The sequence below is a fragment of the Vidua chalybeata genome, chromosome 31 (assembly GCF_026979565.1).
Source record: "Vidua chalybeata isolate OUT-0048 chromosome 31, bVidCha1 merged haplotype, whole genome shotgun sequence".
Lineage (NCBI taxonomy): Eukaryota > Metazoa > Chordata > Aves > Passeriformes > Viduidae > Vidua > Vidua chalybeata.
Genome location: NC_071560.1, coordinates 1 through 15223, shown reverse-complemented (window position 1 = coordinate 15223; position 15223 = coordinate 1). Strand labels below are relative to the sequence as shown.

The 15223-nt window shown below is 55.6% G+C and overlaps 2 protein-coding genes across 5 annotated transcripts; one reads left to right on the top strand and one right to left on the bottom strand.

Annotated features, from left to right (window-relative positions):
- Window positions 1-547: 547 nt before the first annotated feature.
- On the top strand, window positions 548-11852 carry LOC128801761 (zinc finger protein 239-like). 4 transcript variants are annotated; one of them, XM_053967872.1, is made up of 3 exons: window positions 549-634; window positions 9818-9931; window positions 10384-11852. In XM_053967872.1, exon 3 carries the CDS (start codon window positions 10767-10769, stop codon window positions 11838-11840), a length of 1074 nt encoding a protein of 357 aa, XP_053823847.1. In that variant the 5' UTR covers window positions 549-634; window positions 9818-9931; window positions 10384-10766; the 3' UTR covers window positions 11841-11852. The 4 variants fall into 4 exon arrangements, with proteins under 4 accessions (XP_053823848.1, XP_053823847.1, XP_053823850.1 ...); XM_053967873.1 differs by lacking the exon at window positions 9818-9931 and having other exon boundaries at window positions 548-634; XM_053967875.1 differs by lacking the exons at window positions 9818-9931; window positions 10384-11852 and adding an exon at window positions 5708-6634 and having other exon boundaries at window positions 552-634.
- On the bottom strand, window positions 7500-9495 carry LOC128801820 (class II histocompatibility antigen, B-L beta chain-like). Its single transcript, XM_053967954.1, is given in 5 exon segments — window positions 7500-7882; window positions 8450-8572; window positions 8575-8660; window positions 8662-8710; window positions 9477-9495. Coding segments are annotated over 5 exon segments (648 nt in total). The 3' UTR covers window positions 7500-7511.
- Window positions 11853-15223: the final 3371 nt, after the last annotated feature.

The following is a 15223-nucleotide window of genomic DNA, read 5'->3' as shown; positions in this document are numbered from 1 at the left end:
GAGGAGGTGCAGCTGGAAGGAGGGAGGCCTGGGGGAAAGCTGCATCCAAGGCTCTTCCTTGACTTCTCATTCTCCTGCTCGGAGGTTTTGGAGTTTTCTGCCCGAAATCGCTCCCCTGCCCCACTCACCCCCAGGGCTTTTTTCTCCCTTTTTGGGGGAAATCCAAGCGCTGCACTGATGCTGCTAATTAGGGGCAGGAGAAGCGGGGCTCGTGGGCTTGCCGCAGAGGCGGAGGCAGCGAAGGCGCAGGGCCGGGAAAGCCGTGTCGGGAGGTGCGGAGAAGTTTGTTTGTGTTTGCGCTGGATGCCGGCCCGGGCCCGGGCCCGTTCCAGGGCTGTTCCTCAGCTGCGGCTTTGCCCTCGCCCAGCCCGGGGGGCCCTGAGAGCGCGGGGCGAGGCGGTGCCGTGTGCAGAGCCCGCCCCTCGCTGCGATTGGCCGGCTGTGCCGTCAGTCGTGGTTGTGGCGCGCTGATTGGTGAGAGCGGGGCGAAGCACGGCCCCGCTGGCGGCCTGAGGGCGGCCCTGGCTGGGCAGCGGCGCCATTGGCGGAGCGTCTGTGCGGGCCCGGGAGCGGCGGCAGCGGCCGGAGGCCGGGGAGGCGGCATTGGCGGAGCTGGGAGGCGGCCCCGGCGCAGGTGGGAGCCGCGCTGGGTTCTGCGGGGGCTCGGGGCTCGCTGCGGGCGGAGGGGGCGGCAGGGGGCTGCGGCGGCTTGCTTGTGCCGTGTCCGGCCCGTGGTGGCCCTGGGCCGAGGGCGCTGCGGGAGCGGCTGCCCGCGCTCTCCTTCCCGCCGCTGCCTGGGCAGGAGCCGCTGCCGGAGCAGCGCTGCCTCGTCCCGCTTGCTGTGGCTAGGACAGAGGTGGCTGCCCCGTCGCCGGGAGCGTGCGGGGAAATTCACGTCGCCGGAGGCTTCTGTGCCCAGAGGAGACCGAGGAGTCCTGTCAAAGTGACTTTATTGCTGGGCAGAGGGAGAGGCCGTGGGGCATTTGCCGTGCGCTCTCTGCCCTTGCTGTAGTACGCAGCCTCCTTTTTATGCTCATTTTCCCGGCCGCATCTCCCTCTGCCTTTGCCCGCTGCCTGAGGGACTCGGGAGGTTCCGACTTGCCGATGCGCCTGCTGCCTGTCCTCGTTAATGTGCACCCTCCTTGTGTATAACAGCCGATATTCGTGGCTCTGTGAAGTCCTTGTTCTTCTGGAAGTTGAGGAATTTAGCGGGACTTTGAGCAGCAGTCTGGGTCAATTTGTAACATTTATTGGAACTGATGGTTTCTCCCGTTGCTTCCTTATCTACAAGTGCCTGGCCCTGTCTCCAGGCAGATTCACTCATTGACTCTGTTTTGTTCTTCCCGGGTCCTCTTTGGTTGCAGGATTTGTTCGGGTGGCCCTTCATCTTTTCCCCATTTTTGGGCGATCTCTCCAGCTGGGACTGCATGAATTGACCGCTTTTTTCTAATTACATCATCAAATACTTGAATTCCAGCTGATTTCCCTGAACTTGTTAGAGCAAAAACCCCAGTGCTCTGATGCTCCCTGTATAGCATAGACAGTGACAGCACATGTTGGAGTGGGCAGGGGGATGATCCCCCCCTTATTTTAGTGAAGTTTTGACAACATTCTCCATTTGCTGTTTCCCTTTGCAGCTTCACCCATTTCTGTTGCAGAGTCAGAGATCCTGACCATGGGCTCTGCCTTCAGCTGTGCCAATTGCATCTGTGCAAGCAGGCAGAGCTTGGGGTGAGGGGCAGAGGGAATCAGCCCAATTCCTGCCCCAGGCAAGAAGAGCCGGGTACATTGTCCGCACTTTGCCCCAGCAGTGTTAATTTGCATTTCTAAAGCTCCTCTGCTGGCTGCCTGGAATGCAGCTTCTCTCCCATAGTAGCCTTCAGCAGCCTCACATGTGGCCCCCCCACAACCTGCTATTTTCTTTTTTTTTTTTTCGTTCAAATCATCGATTTACTGTTTCTGAGTTAAAGGGTCACCTTTAAATCTCTTCTCGTTTTGCAAAATGCAGCCTAAAGGTGAACGTCGACAAACCCAGAGCAAAATTTTGGTATCTCTCACACAAACATAGACATAAAAATTCCGAGGCAATTACGTTTTTTGTACTTCTCGTCGAAGTACAAACTCATTCTCCCATCCCTGACCCAAACCTAACTGGCTGTATAGAAGTAGGATTATTACAAAAAATACTCTAATGCTATAAACTTTGCACTGAAACTGCAGGAAAAAGAAAAACTCCAGCAATATGTTTAGTGTTAGAGTCAAGGCATTATTGATTCTGGCCAGGATGTGCAACAGAAATCATTCCATCCCCACATAGCCCGGCTGTGCAGAGAAAATCGTTCCGTGACACGTGGGTTTTACTAGATTTCCCCCAAACTTGATACAGTCTGAACCAATCTAAACCCATTGGTTTAATATTCTATAGTTTCAAGTCGTGCAGTTTTTAGTATTTGTGTTCCTATTGGACCCGGATTTGTTTGCTTCTGATGTTAATTATGTGGGAACTGCTGGATTTCCTTCTCAGCCTTTTGCAGAGCAGGTGTCTCCAGCTGTGCCGGGGGCAGTGTCTGGGGTAGGTGTTGGTTGCTGTTTGCTGCTGGGCGTTGCTGTTTTGCTGCTGGTCGTTATCTTTGTGGGTATCTTTTGGGCCATTCCCAGAGTGTTGAGCTGTTCAACTCATCTCCATGGAGTGGTGGGACATCCCTTAAAAAAACCTTGAACCTTTCATTGCCCGAGGCCAAGGCAAAGCAAGCCTGAGTAGAGAAATCAAATGTTGAAAAGGTTGAAGTCGATGCCCTGGTGTATTTTCCATGGATGCAATGGCAGGCAGCGCAGTGTGTGAGTGTAAGTGAGAGGCAGAGTGGAATTGTGCCGTTGTGTTCCCCAGCAGCTGCGGCAGTGCAGGCACAGAAAGCGCTGAAGCTGCAGCAGCGGCAGCAAGGATTGGCCCCGGTGTCTGGAGATGCCAAAGGAGGATGGGCAGGCGGAGGATTTGAGCAGAGGATGTGTGGGCAGGCCCGGGGGCTTGCCCCGCTGTGGAGGCCTGGCTGCTGCTGCGCTGCCTTCAGTGCAGGCTCAGTGGGGGCCTCCCATCCTCCTGTTGCAGGCGGGAAGTGCAAATCTCCGGGGCTTCAGAGCCCTGGAGCTGAGGCTGAGGGGTCCCCCCGTGTTCAGCTGTGCTGGCGGCTGTTTCTGGCCTCAGGGCCACTTGGCACGGGCCACGCCACTTGGCCACCAGTGGTGCTGCTTTGCAGTCCTTAGGCAGGGCCCGATGTCCTGCTTGGATGTTGGCAACAGCAAAGTGCCAAGGCAGGCTCTGTGCCAGCCCAGCTTCCTGTGGCAGAGATTTCACAAGAGACAGGATTGTGGCCACAGACTGCTTTAGATGTCCATCCCTTATCTCCAGCCTGCACTAGGTGGAGAATTAGCAGGGTAAGGAATTGCCAGGATGAATTGCAAGGGAGACAGTTGAATCTCAGCCCTGGGTCTGGCTCTTCTTCTTGCCAAAGCCAATGGCAAAAGCTGTACCCATGGCACCTTGGTTTCCAGCCCTGACTCCTTGCCAGGGGCTGTTTGGGTGGGCTCTCCCCTGCCCAGGAGGGCAATGCCTCTGCCAGGTGCTTGTGGCCGACCCCGTCCCCTGGGTGCTGGGGCCCCCTTGGGCGCTGGGGTTGATCCCTGAGGGGCTGTAGGAACTGTGCCATGGCCTTTGCCTTCAGCTTGGCCTTTTGCTCACCCCTTCTTGCATTCAGCTGCTGTGCCTTTGTGCCCAAGTGCTCCAGGGCCTCCTTCTGCCACTCCTGCAGCCCCGCTCAGTGCCTGTGGGTGCTCATCCTCTGAGAGCTGCTCAGCTTTCTGCAAAATCTTTCCTTTCTCCAGCGACCCAAACCAGTAATAGAAAATCCTGCTCCTTGCATGTACACTCTGCATTTCCCAGCTGTTCCTTTGTTTTCCTGCTTGTGCTCAGGGTCCCCTCCAGAGCCCGTATGGCAGAGCCGGTCCCTGTCCTGCCGCAGTGTCCAAAGGCGGCCCCCCCGGCGGGCAGGGCCGGCAGCTCCCCGGGGCCGGGCAGCGGCCGGGGCGTCCCGCAGCCTCCTGGGGGCCGGGGGCCAGTGCCGGCCCTGCCCGGGGCTGGTGGGGTCAGGCAGCGCCCGGCGCTGAGCCCCGGCTGCCCCACAGCCCCGGCCGGGCCCCGCAGCTCCCCACAGGCCCCCAGCCTGTGCTCCCGGTCCCGCAGCTCTGCGCCCGGTGCTGCCACTGCCCACCGCAGAGAAACCCCCTGACATCCTGAACTTCTTTTCCTGTCCTGGAAACCGGGGATGGAGAGGAGCTGGATCAGCTGGCAAATTCTGAGCATAAAACAGTGCTGAAAAACATCTCAGTGCTCTGTATTTTTCTCTTCCTCCTCTTTTCCATCATCCTTTTTCTTGGCATATTGATCCCTCCTGCTGCTTCTTGCCTTCCCCATATTGCTGCACACTCCCCTTCACCCGATCCCTTCCCAGCACACCAACAACATCCATGCTCTGTTGTCCAAATCACTTCTCCAGTTCCCTTATTGCCCCCTGGGTGTCCATGTCCTTAATTACCTCTGGGGGAATGTGCAAACGACCTCAACATTCTCCCAGGGGACCCTTCAGAGACATTTTGGGCTCATCATCCCTTTGGCCAGGACCCCTCCCTGGCTTTCCCTTTTCTCCCCTCCCTGGGTGCCCTGCCATGTTCACTCCCCGAAGATCCCAGTGCACTCACGGATGAGATTTTCAGTGCTCTCTCCCTGCTGCCTTTTCACAGACCCCCCTGATGTGTCACTCGTCTGTCTCCTGGTCACTGCCGGGTCCCCAATCAATCCCCGGTGCCGCCGCCAGCCAAGGGAGCCGATCACCCAAATTGGGTGAGGCACCTTCAGCTGCACTCCCTGCCCGCCGCCCTGGACGGTGGAAGGAATTCCGGATGAGCCCCAGGGTGTGCGGAAAAATTGACATCAGCAGAGCATTGATAACATTTTCTGAAGCTGATGGCTTCTCCTGTCACTTTCCAGCGCTGCCCCAGCCCGACCTGCCCCAGCTCCATCCCTTCCCCTGTGCTGGGATGCTGTGGGTTTGGGGGGAAGAGGGAGCCGGCAGTGGGTGCTGGGCCTGGGGGCAGGAGGAGAAGCAGGATTGAGGAACAAAATGGTCAAACGCTGCACGTGGCAGGAGAAGGTGGGATTGTGCAGGAGAAGGAGGAATAGCAAGAGGAAGAGGAGTGTGAGGAAGAGCAGAGACACAAGAGGAGGAGGAGGAGAAGCAGAAACAGGAAGCAGCACAAGGTTCCACCCCTCCCTGTATCTGCAGTCACCCCCCAGCCCCAGGAGCGCTGCTCCCCCCACATGCAGCAGGTGACTGTGGAGGGGGATCCACGATTTTCACGGGGTGAATCTTGGTGTTTCTGAGCTTTCTTGGGCTAAATGTTGGTGCTTTGGTTTTATGTGGCAGCTGAATCTTTATCTTTTGGAGGAAGTTTTTGCTGACTTGCGATGTTTGGGGAGTTTTTGATCTGTGTCATGGAATTTGTAGGATTTTTGCGGTGAATCCTGGTGTTTTGGAGGTTCTTACAGACTCAAGATTCCCATTGACTTCCTGAGATGAACTTGGGCAGGGAGGAACCTCCAGTCCAAGGTGCTCTCCTCTTGTTTTTTCCCCAAACCAGGATTTGTCGTTGCCAGGGCGTGGCTGGATGGAGGAGGAGGAAGAGCCCCAGAGATCCTGCACGGGGAGTGGCTGCAAACCCAGCCCAGGGAGCTGCGGGGAGGAAAGAGCCCCCCTGAGCCAGGAAGGCGGTCGGAGATCCAGCCGGAGCTCAGAGCTGGTGGAGAAGGCTCATGACAGGGAGAAGCCACACAAGTGCTTGGAATGTGGGCAGGGCTTCAGCTGGAGCTCTGGCGTGATCCAGCACCAGAGGATCCACACTGGGGAACGGCCCTACAAGTGTGGGGAGTGTGGGAAGGGTTTCAGAGACCGCTCCAAACTGAACCAGCACCAGAGGATCCACACTGGGGAACGGCCCTACGAGTGTGAGGAATGTGGGAAGAGCTTCAGAGACAGCTCCAACCTGATCCAGCACCAGAGGATCCACACTGGGGAACGGCCCTACAAGTGTGGGGAGTGTGGGATGGGTTTCAGAGACAGCTCCAGGCTGTTTGAGCACCAGGTGATCCACACCGGGGAACGGCCCTACACCTGCTTGGAATGTGGGAAGAGCTTTGGGTGGAGCTCTGCCCTGAGAATACACCGGCGCATCCACACTGGGGAACGGCCCTACAAGTGTGGGGAGTGTGGGAAGAGCTATGTGCAGAGCTCTGGCCTGAGAAAGCACCAGCACATCCACACTGGGGAACGGCCCTATGAGTGTCCCCAGTGTGGGAAGAGGTTTCAGACCAGCTCCAATCTCCTCCTACACGAGCGGATTCACACAGAGGAGAGGCCCTTCCGCTGCCCCGACTGCGGGAAGGGCTTCAAGCGAAACTCCCACCTCACCGTGCACCGGCGCATCCACACCGGGGAGAGGCCCTACGAGTGTGGGGAGTGTGGGAAGAGCTTCTCCAGGAGCTCAACCTTGACTGAACACCAACAGAGGCATCACTAAGGGAAGCCCTGTGAGTGCCCCAAGTGAGGGAAGAGCTGAGAGTGAGGGAAGAGAGTGAGGGAAGAGCTTCGTGTGCTGCTCCAGCTCCATCCCCCATGGGAGGCTCCGGGCTGGATGATCCCCAGTGACCCCCGTTGGGCAGAGCCCTGGTGCCCCATATGGGGAATAAAACAGAGAGTAAAACAATGGAGCCGGCAAAGGGGCCCGATATCTGAGGCCTGACTGAGCAGAAACTGTGGGAGACACAGACACCGTTTAAGTCTCCCTGGGCAAGAAGTGACCAAGCATCCTGTTGTGAGACTTTGTGATAAGATAATGTTCCCAGGTGACATGATGTCATGAAGAATGTGTAACCAATGGAAATTGTTAGCAAACATCGAGCCCTATAAGCACCACACAAGTAAAACCCTGTATAAACACACCTGGTACCCTCAATAAAATTGGCTTCTGATCTGAGCTCGGCTGTCCCCGTCTCTCCATCGTGGACAACCCCTGTTGTGGGTGATCCCCGTTGGGTGGGGGGAAGGTGTTGGAGGGAGTTCTTTCCCTTCTCCTTGTGCTGCTGTGGTTTGGTTGGTGATAAATCCCCTCCGTGTGCCCGGGCTGGGTCTGTTGTCCCCGTGCCGGTGCTCGGGGCGGGATCTCTCCCGTTGCTTGTCTGCAGTCCCGGGCCTCTCCTCAGCCAATGAGAGAATGCGATGGACAAGAGCCAGCCAATCCGAGAGAGCGGGGCTGATGACTCACCAGTTGCCGGGCAGACCCGCAGCAGGCAGTGTTCCCCACCTGGACCCCACCCTCCATGCCCAGTCCCGGCCCCGCCGTGGGGTCCCCCCAAGTCCCTCCCCACCGCCCCCATAACCTGGACTGGGTTTAACTGGGAAGCTTTACTGGGAAGACTGGGAGCAGGCGGGCAGGGGCAGAGTGACAGCAGGGCTGGGGGGACACACGACCCCTCCAAAATCATCGTGGGGACAGAGCAGGGGGTCCTGTCCGGGCCCGAGGCCGCGCGGAGCGGCTGCGGGCGCCGGCGGCTCAGGAGCTGTGTGGGCAGAGAAAAGGGGGTGACAGCGGGCTGGGGCCCCGGGGAGAGCACACACGCTCTGGGGGAGGGGGGCCACGACCCCCGGGACCCCCCTGACCTTCTTGTGCAGGCAGAAGCCGAGCCCCAGTGCCAGGAAGACAAAGCCCAACTCTGAGTCTCCGATCCCTGTGGGCATCTTGCTGCAGGCGGCGTCTGGCGGCATCTCTGGGGGGTCTGCAGGAGTCAGGACCCCCCAAAACCTCTCACGGACACCCCAAGCCCCTCCAAGCTCCCTCCCGATCACTCCCAGCCCACCCAAGACCCCCTGAAACCTCCCCCCCGATCCCTTCCCAACCTCCCCAGGACCTACCAAAGCCCCTCCCATTCCCATCAGGATCCCACAGCCCCTTTCCAGTTGTCCCCTACAGCCCCAGGACCCCCAAACCCTTTCCCAATCCCTTCCCAGCCCCACCAGGACTCACCCAGACCCCTCCCAGTCTCTTCCCAGCACAACCAACCTCATCCCAAGCCTCCCTTAGCCATCCCCAATCTCCTTCCAGCCCCTCCAGGCTCACTCCAATCCCTCCCAATTACACCCAGGTCCCCCAAACTCCCTCCCAGTGCCCACCAGGACCCCCAGAACCCCATCCCACCCTCCCCAGTATCCTCCAAACCCCTTCTTAGCCCTTCCAGACCCCCCAGCCCCTCTCCCAGCTGAAACCAGGCTCTCTCCAACTCCCTCCCAGTAGTTCCCAGCACATCCCAGTGGCTCTGGCAGCGCCCCCAATTCCTCCCCCGTACCCCAGTGGCGGCTCAGGGGGTGCTCCAGGCTGACGTGCTCGACCTGGCAGGTGCAGGTGAGCCCGTGCCAGGGGGGGGTTTCCAGCAGCACCAGGAGCTGGTAGGTCCAGTCCTTGTTGGGACCATGTCGGTGGCCACCACAGAGAGCTCCTGCTGGCCCTGGAGCCACCTCAGCTGGGTGTGGGCAGGGTAGAAATCCATCAGGGAGCAGCCCCGGCTGGGAGCTCGAGGGCACCAGCGAGATGGATACGCTGGGGGGCACTGGGAGAGTTTGGGGACAGACTGGGATCAGTTGGGGGGAACTGGGAGAGAGAGGGGAGGGGTGGGGTGGCCTGGGGAGGGACTGGGAATGGACTGGGAGGGAGTGGGAATGGACTGGGAAGGAGTGGAGTGACACTCAGAGAGATGGGAGGGGATGGGGTGGGCACTGGGAGAGAAGGTGGAGGTCTAGGAGTGAACTGGGAATGAACTGGGAATGGACTTGGAGGGGCTGGGGCGGCACTGGGAGGAACTGGGAATGAAGTGCGCGGCACTGGGAGGCCGAGTCCAGAGCGGGGCACTCGGCGGTGCGGGTCTGCCTGGCAACTGATGAGTCATCAGAGACACGCGCTCTGATTGGCTGAGAGGCGGCAGCGCCACGCTAGGCTGAGATGGACAGCCGGGAGGCACTGGCAGAGACTGGGATGGACTGGGAGAGCCACGGGGGGCAGTGGCAGGGACAGAAGGTCTCGGGGATGGGCACAAGGAGGGCTGAGGGCTCTGGGGCGATTCCCAGGGAGGTTTTGAGGGCCTCCAGGGTCATTGCCATGGCAGGGCCGGAGGGGACGCGCTCTGCCCCCCGCTCACCTCGGTGCTCCAGGAGGAACGGGCTGAGATACTCGTAGTTGTACGGGCAGAGCCAATCCAGTGAGATACTCGTAGTTGTACCGGCAGAGCCAGCCCGGTGAGATACTCGTAGTTGTACCGGCAGAGCCAGTCCACCCCAGTCCTGTTTTGCTCCTTAACGTGTGGGTCGCTGTTCCAGTACCTGGCTGCTGTCTCCCCATAGAGGGTGAACCCCAAAAGGTGCCACACGGTTGCTGCATTTTTAGAGTTCCTCTTGGATCCTTTGGGCCATAGGCTGTGCCTGGGAGGGTTCTTTGTGCTCCTTTGTGACACAGGAGAACCTTCCAGGCGGTTTCCGCGTGAGCTGCTGCTGTGATGTCACAGGAACACTGCCACGACCCCGTGGTGTTCCCGTTGCTGTGGGACACGGAGGCCTCAGTGTCCAGAGTGGCTGTGGGCACTGCTCCTTGCCGGAGGATCCTCCTGCCTGAGGCATTCTCAGCAGCCAGCCCACCTCTGACGGGTCTCCTTCTGTGCTTGCAGGGCTACAGTCAGCAGACGTGTGCAGCGCAGCCAAAATGATCCAGCACGTGGTTGCTGCAGTTTGCACGCTGTACTCTGTGGCGTATTTGGGGTATTTTTTAACCCACTTGGCACGTAAGTCGAGGTTTCCCCTCGGTGCTGTGGCTTTGGGCTTGCTGTGTGCTTTCTGTTCTTCCTCTGCACCTGAGTTGGCTTTGTAAACCAAATTGCCATGAAGACATCATTGGTTTGGGAGAGCTCCTGCCAGCAGCTGCAGCTGCAAAAGGGGGTGTCTGCAGCCAGCGGGGCGTGCACAGCATTTGCAATGAGCCCTGGGGGGTTGTGTTCCCTCAAGCGGGGAGTCTGTGGCAGCAGAGCCTGGAACTCCCTCCGTTTGCTGGTGCAGCCAAGAACTGACCCAGCCCAGTATTTTGTGCTGTTCTCTTGCTGTGTGAAGGGACTGTGGCTCCTGCAGGGACGCTGTGAAAGCAAAATGCTCTCTCGGGGTTGCCTTGCTCCGTGGCATTTCCCACCACAGGCAGTTTTTTCCTGACAGCATCTGGTTCATGTTCCCTCTTCCCTTGCAGGGCACCTCATGTGTGGATCCCGAGCAGCTCCTCCTTCGGTGAGTGGGGAAGGAACCTTTGGTGTTTGGAATTGTGCAGCAAGTTGTGAGCTCGGCATGTGGCAGCCGAGTGCCAGCCTGGGAGGCAGAAGGAAAGTGAGCCACTGAGGAACAGGAGGTGGAGCTTCCTTTGTTCCAGAGTGACTCATTATAAGAGACCTCCGGGGAGCGCGGCGAACAGGAGCAGGCAAACAGCGTCACAGCAGTTTGGTCACAGCAGTTTGGTCACAGCAGTTTGCGCAGCAGTTCGCGCAGGCAGGGCAAGCAGGCAGGGTTGCAGGTTCTTGCTAGTTTGGTGAAGTATTTTTTTTATTGGTTGATTGATCTTGGGCTTTCTCCTAAGCAATGGTTCTAACCCGGTCAAAATCTGTGGTTGGTACAGGTGTATGTGACCAAGTAAAGCCCTCCAAAAAGGATGTGTCTGTACAGACCCATTCCTGCCTGAAGTGTTTGAGCTTATCAGTGGCTTCAGGGGGTGTTGTGAAGGAGGGCTGCTTACCGTGTGAACAAGTGAATGACCTCCTCTCGCTAGTGGCCGAGCTTAGGGAGGAAGTTGAAAGATTAAGGAGTATCAGGGATAGTGAAAGGGAAATAGACTGGTGGAGTTCAGCCCTTACATCTTTAAGGGAGGCCCACCAGGAGTCAGAAGGCTCATATGTCTCTCATTCTCAGGCAATAGAGGGGCACCTGGTAGATGAAGGGGAGTGGAAATGGGTCCCTGCTCGGGGTGGTAATAACAAAAATCCCTCCTGCCCCCCATCCCCTAGCCAGTTGCCACTTCAGAATAGGTATGAGGCCCTAGATCTAGACAGCCAGACGGATGACTTAGAAGAAAATTATCTACCCAGTGAGCCTCCCAATTATGACTCGTCTAAAAAATCGATTACCACCTCTAATGTCAAGAAAAAAAGAAGGGTAATTGTAGTGGGTGATTCCCTTCTGAGGGGGACAGAGGGCCCCGTATGTCGACCTGACCCATCCCACAGGGAGGTCTGCTGCCTCTCTGGGGCCCAGGTACGAAACATCACTGAGAGACTTCCTAGGCTGATTCGGTCCTCTGATTATTACCCACTGCTGATACTCCAGGCTGGCAGTGATGAGATTGAAAAGAGGAGTGTCAAGGTGATTAAAAGGGAGTTTAGGGCACTGGGTCAAGTGGTTGATAGGACAGGTGTACAGGTAGTGTTCTGCTCAGTCCCATTGGTGGCAGAGAAAAATAATGAAAGGAATAGGAAAACTCATTTCATTAACAAATGGCTCAAGGGTTGGTGCTATCGGCAAAATTTTGGATTCTTTGATCATGGAGCAACCTTTATGGCACCTGCTCTACTGGAATCAGATGGGATACATCTCTCTGTTAAGGGCAGGAGGTTTTTAGCTCATGAACTGGCAGACCTTATTGAGAGGGCTTTAAACTAGGTTTGAAGGGGAAGGGGATGCAGCTGGGCTGTCTGGAAGCAGGCCCAAGGGTGGTAAGACTGTGTTAGGGGAGAAATCAGCAGCCCAGCTGAGATGCATGTACACCAATGCACGCAGCATGGGTAACAAACAAGAAGAGCTGGAGGCCATGGTCCAACAGCAGAGCTATGATGCAGTTGCCATCACAGAAACGTGGTGGGATGACTCACATAGTTGGAGCACTGCACTGGATGGCTACAAGCTCTTCAGAAGAGACAGAAAAGGGAGAAGAGGTGGAGGGGTGGCCCTTTATATTAGGGGGGGTTTTGGATGTCACAGGTACTGAGACTAATGATGATGAAGTTGAGTCCCTATGGGTAAAAATTAAGGGGAAGGCCACCAAGGCTGACATTCCCCTGGGAGTCTGCTATCGTCCACCCAACCAGGATGAAGAGGTGGACAACTTATTCTATAAACAACTGAACAATGTTTCAGGATCATCAGCCTTTGTTCTTGTAGGTGACTTCAACCTACCAGACATCTGCTGGGAACTTAATACAGCAGAAAAACAGCAATCTAGAAAGTTTTTAGAATGTGTGGAGGATAACTTTTTGTCACAACTGGTGGGCAAACCCACCAGGGGAGGGATTATGTTAGACCTACTGTTCACAAATAGAGATGGACTGGTAGGTGATGTGGAGGTTGGAGGCCGCTTGGGGCACAGTGATCATGAAATTATAGAATTCTCGATAATTGGTGAAATAAGGAGGAATATCAATAAGATCTCTACACTGGACTTCCGGAGGGCAGACTTTGGCCTATTTAAGAGACTTATTCAGAGAATTCCTTGGGAAACAGCCCTTAAAAACAAAGGAGTCCAGGAGAGATGGGTGTGCTTCAAAGCAGAGATCTTGGGGGCACAAGAACAGACTGTCCCTGTGTGCCGAAAGATGAGTAGACGAGGCAAACGTCCAGTCTGGATGAGCAATGAGGTTTTGAAGGAACTTAGGAATAAAAAAAAGATGTATCATCTTTTTAAGGAGGGACTGATTTCTCAGGAAGTATTTAAGGGAGCTGCTAGGGCATGTAGAAAAAAAATTAGGGAGGCCAAAGCTCACTTTGAACTTAACTTGGCAACTTCTGTTAAAAATAATAAAAAAAGTTTTTACAAATATATTAATGGTAAAAGGAAGGGTATAACCAACCTCGGTTCCTTATTGGATGGAGCAGGCAAGCTAGTAACTAAAGATGAGGAAAAGGCGGAAATGCTTAATGCTTTCTTCGCCTCAGTCTTTAGTGGTAAGACAGCTTGTCCTCAAGACAACTGTCCTCAGGGGTTGGTAGGTGGTGCCAGGGATCAGAATGGTCCTCTTGTTTTCCAAGAGGAGGCAGTCAGAGAACTGTTGGGACACTTGGATATTTATAAATCAATGGAACCAGATGGGATCCACCCTAGGGTGATGAGGGAGCTGGCAGATGAGCTTGCGAAGCCGCTCTCCATCATTTATCAGGAGTCCTGGCTCACTGGTGAGGTTCCAGATGATTGGAAACTGGCCAATGTGACACCCGTTTACAAAAAAGGTAGGAAGAAGGATCCTGGTAATTACAGGCCAGTTAGCCTGACCTCAGTACCAGGTAAGATAATAGAGCAGTTCATACTGAGTGCTATCACACAGCACTTACAAGATGGTCAGGGTATCAGACCCAGTCAGCATGGGTTTACAAAGGGTAGGTCATGTCTGACCAACCTGGTCTCCTTCTATGACCAGGTAACTCGTCTGGTAGATGCAGGAAAGGCTGTGGATGTTGTCTATTTAGACTTCAGCAAGGCCTTTGATACTGTCTCCCACAGCATACTCCTGGAAAAGCTGGCAGCCCATGGCTTGGACAGGAGCACTCTTCGCTGGGTTAGGAACTGGCTGGATGGCCGGGCCCAGAGAGTGGTGGTGAATGGTGTTGCATCCAGCTGGCGGCCAGTCACCAGTGGTGTCCCTCAGGGCTCTGTGCTGGGACCAGTTCTATTTAATATTTTTATAGATGACATGGATGAGGGCATCGAGTCCTTCATTAGTAAATTTGCAGATGACACTAAGCTGGGAGCTTGTGTTGATCTATGGGAAGGGAGGAGGGCTCTGCAGAGAGACTTAGATCAGTTGGATGGATGGGCAGAGTCTAACAGTATGAAGTTTAATAAGTCTAAGTGCCGAGTTCTGCATTTTGGCCACAAAAATCCCCTACAGCGTTACAGGCTGGGGACAGTGTGGCTGGACACAGGCTGGTCCCTTTCAGGCGGAAAGGGACCTGGGGGTGCTGGTTGACAGCTGGCTGAACATGAGCCAGCAGTGTGCCTTGGTAACCAAGAAGGCCAATGGCATCCTGGCCTGCATTAGGAATTGTGTGACCAGCAGGAGCAGGGAGGTCATTCTCCCCCTGTACTCGGTGCTGGTGAGACCACATCTTGAGTGCTGTGTCCAGTTCTGGCCCTCATTTTAGGAAGGATATTGAGATGCTTGAGCGTGTCCAGAGGAGGGCAACGAGGCTGGTGAGGGGCTTGGAACACAAGCCCTGTGAGTAACGTTTGAAGGAGCTGGGGTTGTTTAGCCTGGAGAAGAGGAGGCTTAGAGGTGACCTTATTGCTCTCTACAACTTCCTGAAGGGAGGTTGTAAACAGGTGGGGTCGGTCTCTTCCACCGAGCAGCAACTGACAGAACAAGGGGACACAGTCTCAAGCTACGTCAGGGAAGGTACAGGTTAGATATTAGGAAAAAATTTTTCACTGAAAGAAGAATAAAGCACTGGAATTGTCTTCCCAGGGAGGTGGTAGAATCACCATCTCTGGATGTGTTTAAAAAAAGACTGGACATGGCACTTGCTGCTATAGTCTAGTTGAGGTGTTAGGGCATAGGTTGGACTTGATGATCTTAGAGGTCTCTTCCAACCTCATTATTCTGTGATTCTGTGTGATTCTGTGATTCCTGTCAGTGTGCCTGCAGCAGCAAAGGATCCCTGGCAGTTTTTTCCCTTTTCTGCTGAAGAGCTTTTGAAGGGCTGCGGGTCTGGTTTTGCAGGCAGAGCATTGCTTGCTGGCTTTAGCCATGGTGGAAATATCGAATTCCAACAATAAGTGGCAATGTCGACTTTAGCCCATTGTTGGTTGAACAGCTCCAACACCCCATTTCTGCTTAGTGCAGCTGGATGTGCAGCTGAGGATAAAGAAGGTGATAACTGAGACAGAAGTTCCCGTCCCTCACGCTGCCGTCTGTCCACAGGGCACAAAAGCAGCACCAGCACCTCCTCTGGCTCCTCGCTTCCCAAGAGGAGGCCAAAGAGGAGGAAGAGAGCAGTGAGCTTCCCGCTGTTCTGGGGGACGATGGTGAACTTCCCTCAGTGCCAGGAGATGAGGG

Coding starts and splice junctions, on each gene's coding strand:
- LOC128801761 (XM_053967873.1), top strand. CDS start 10,767: ATGGTTCTAACCCGGTCAAAATCTGTGGTTGGTACAGGTGTATGTGAC.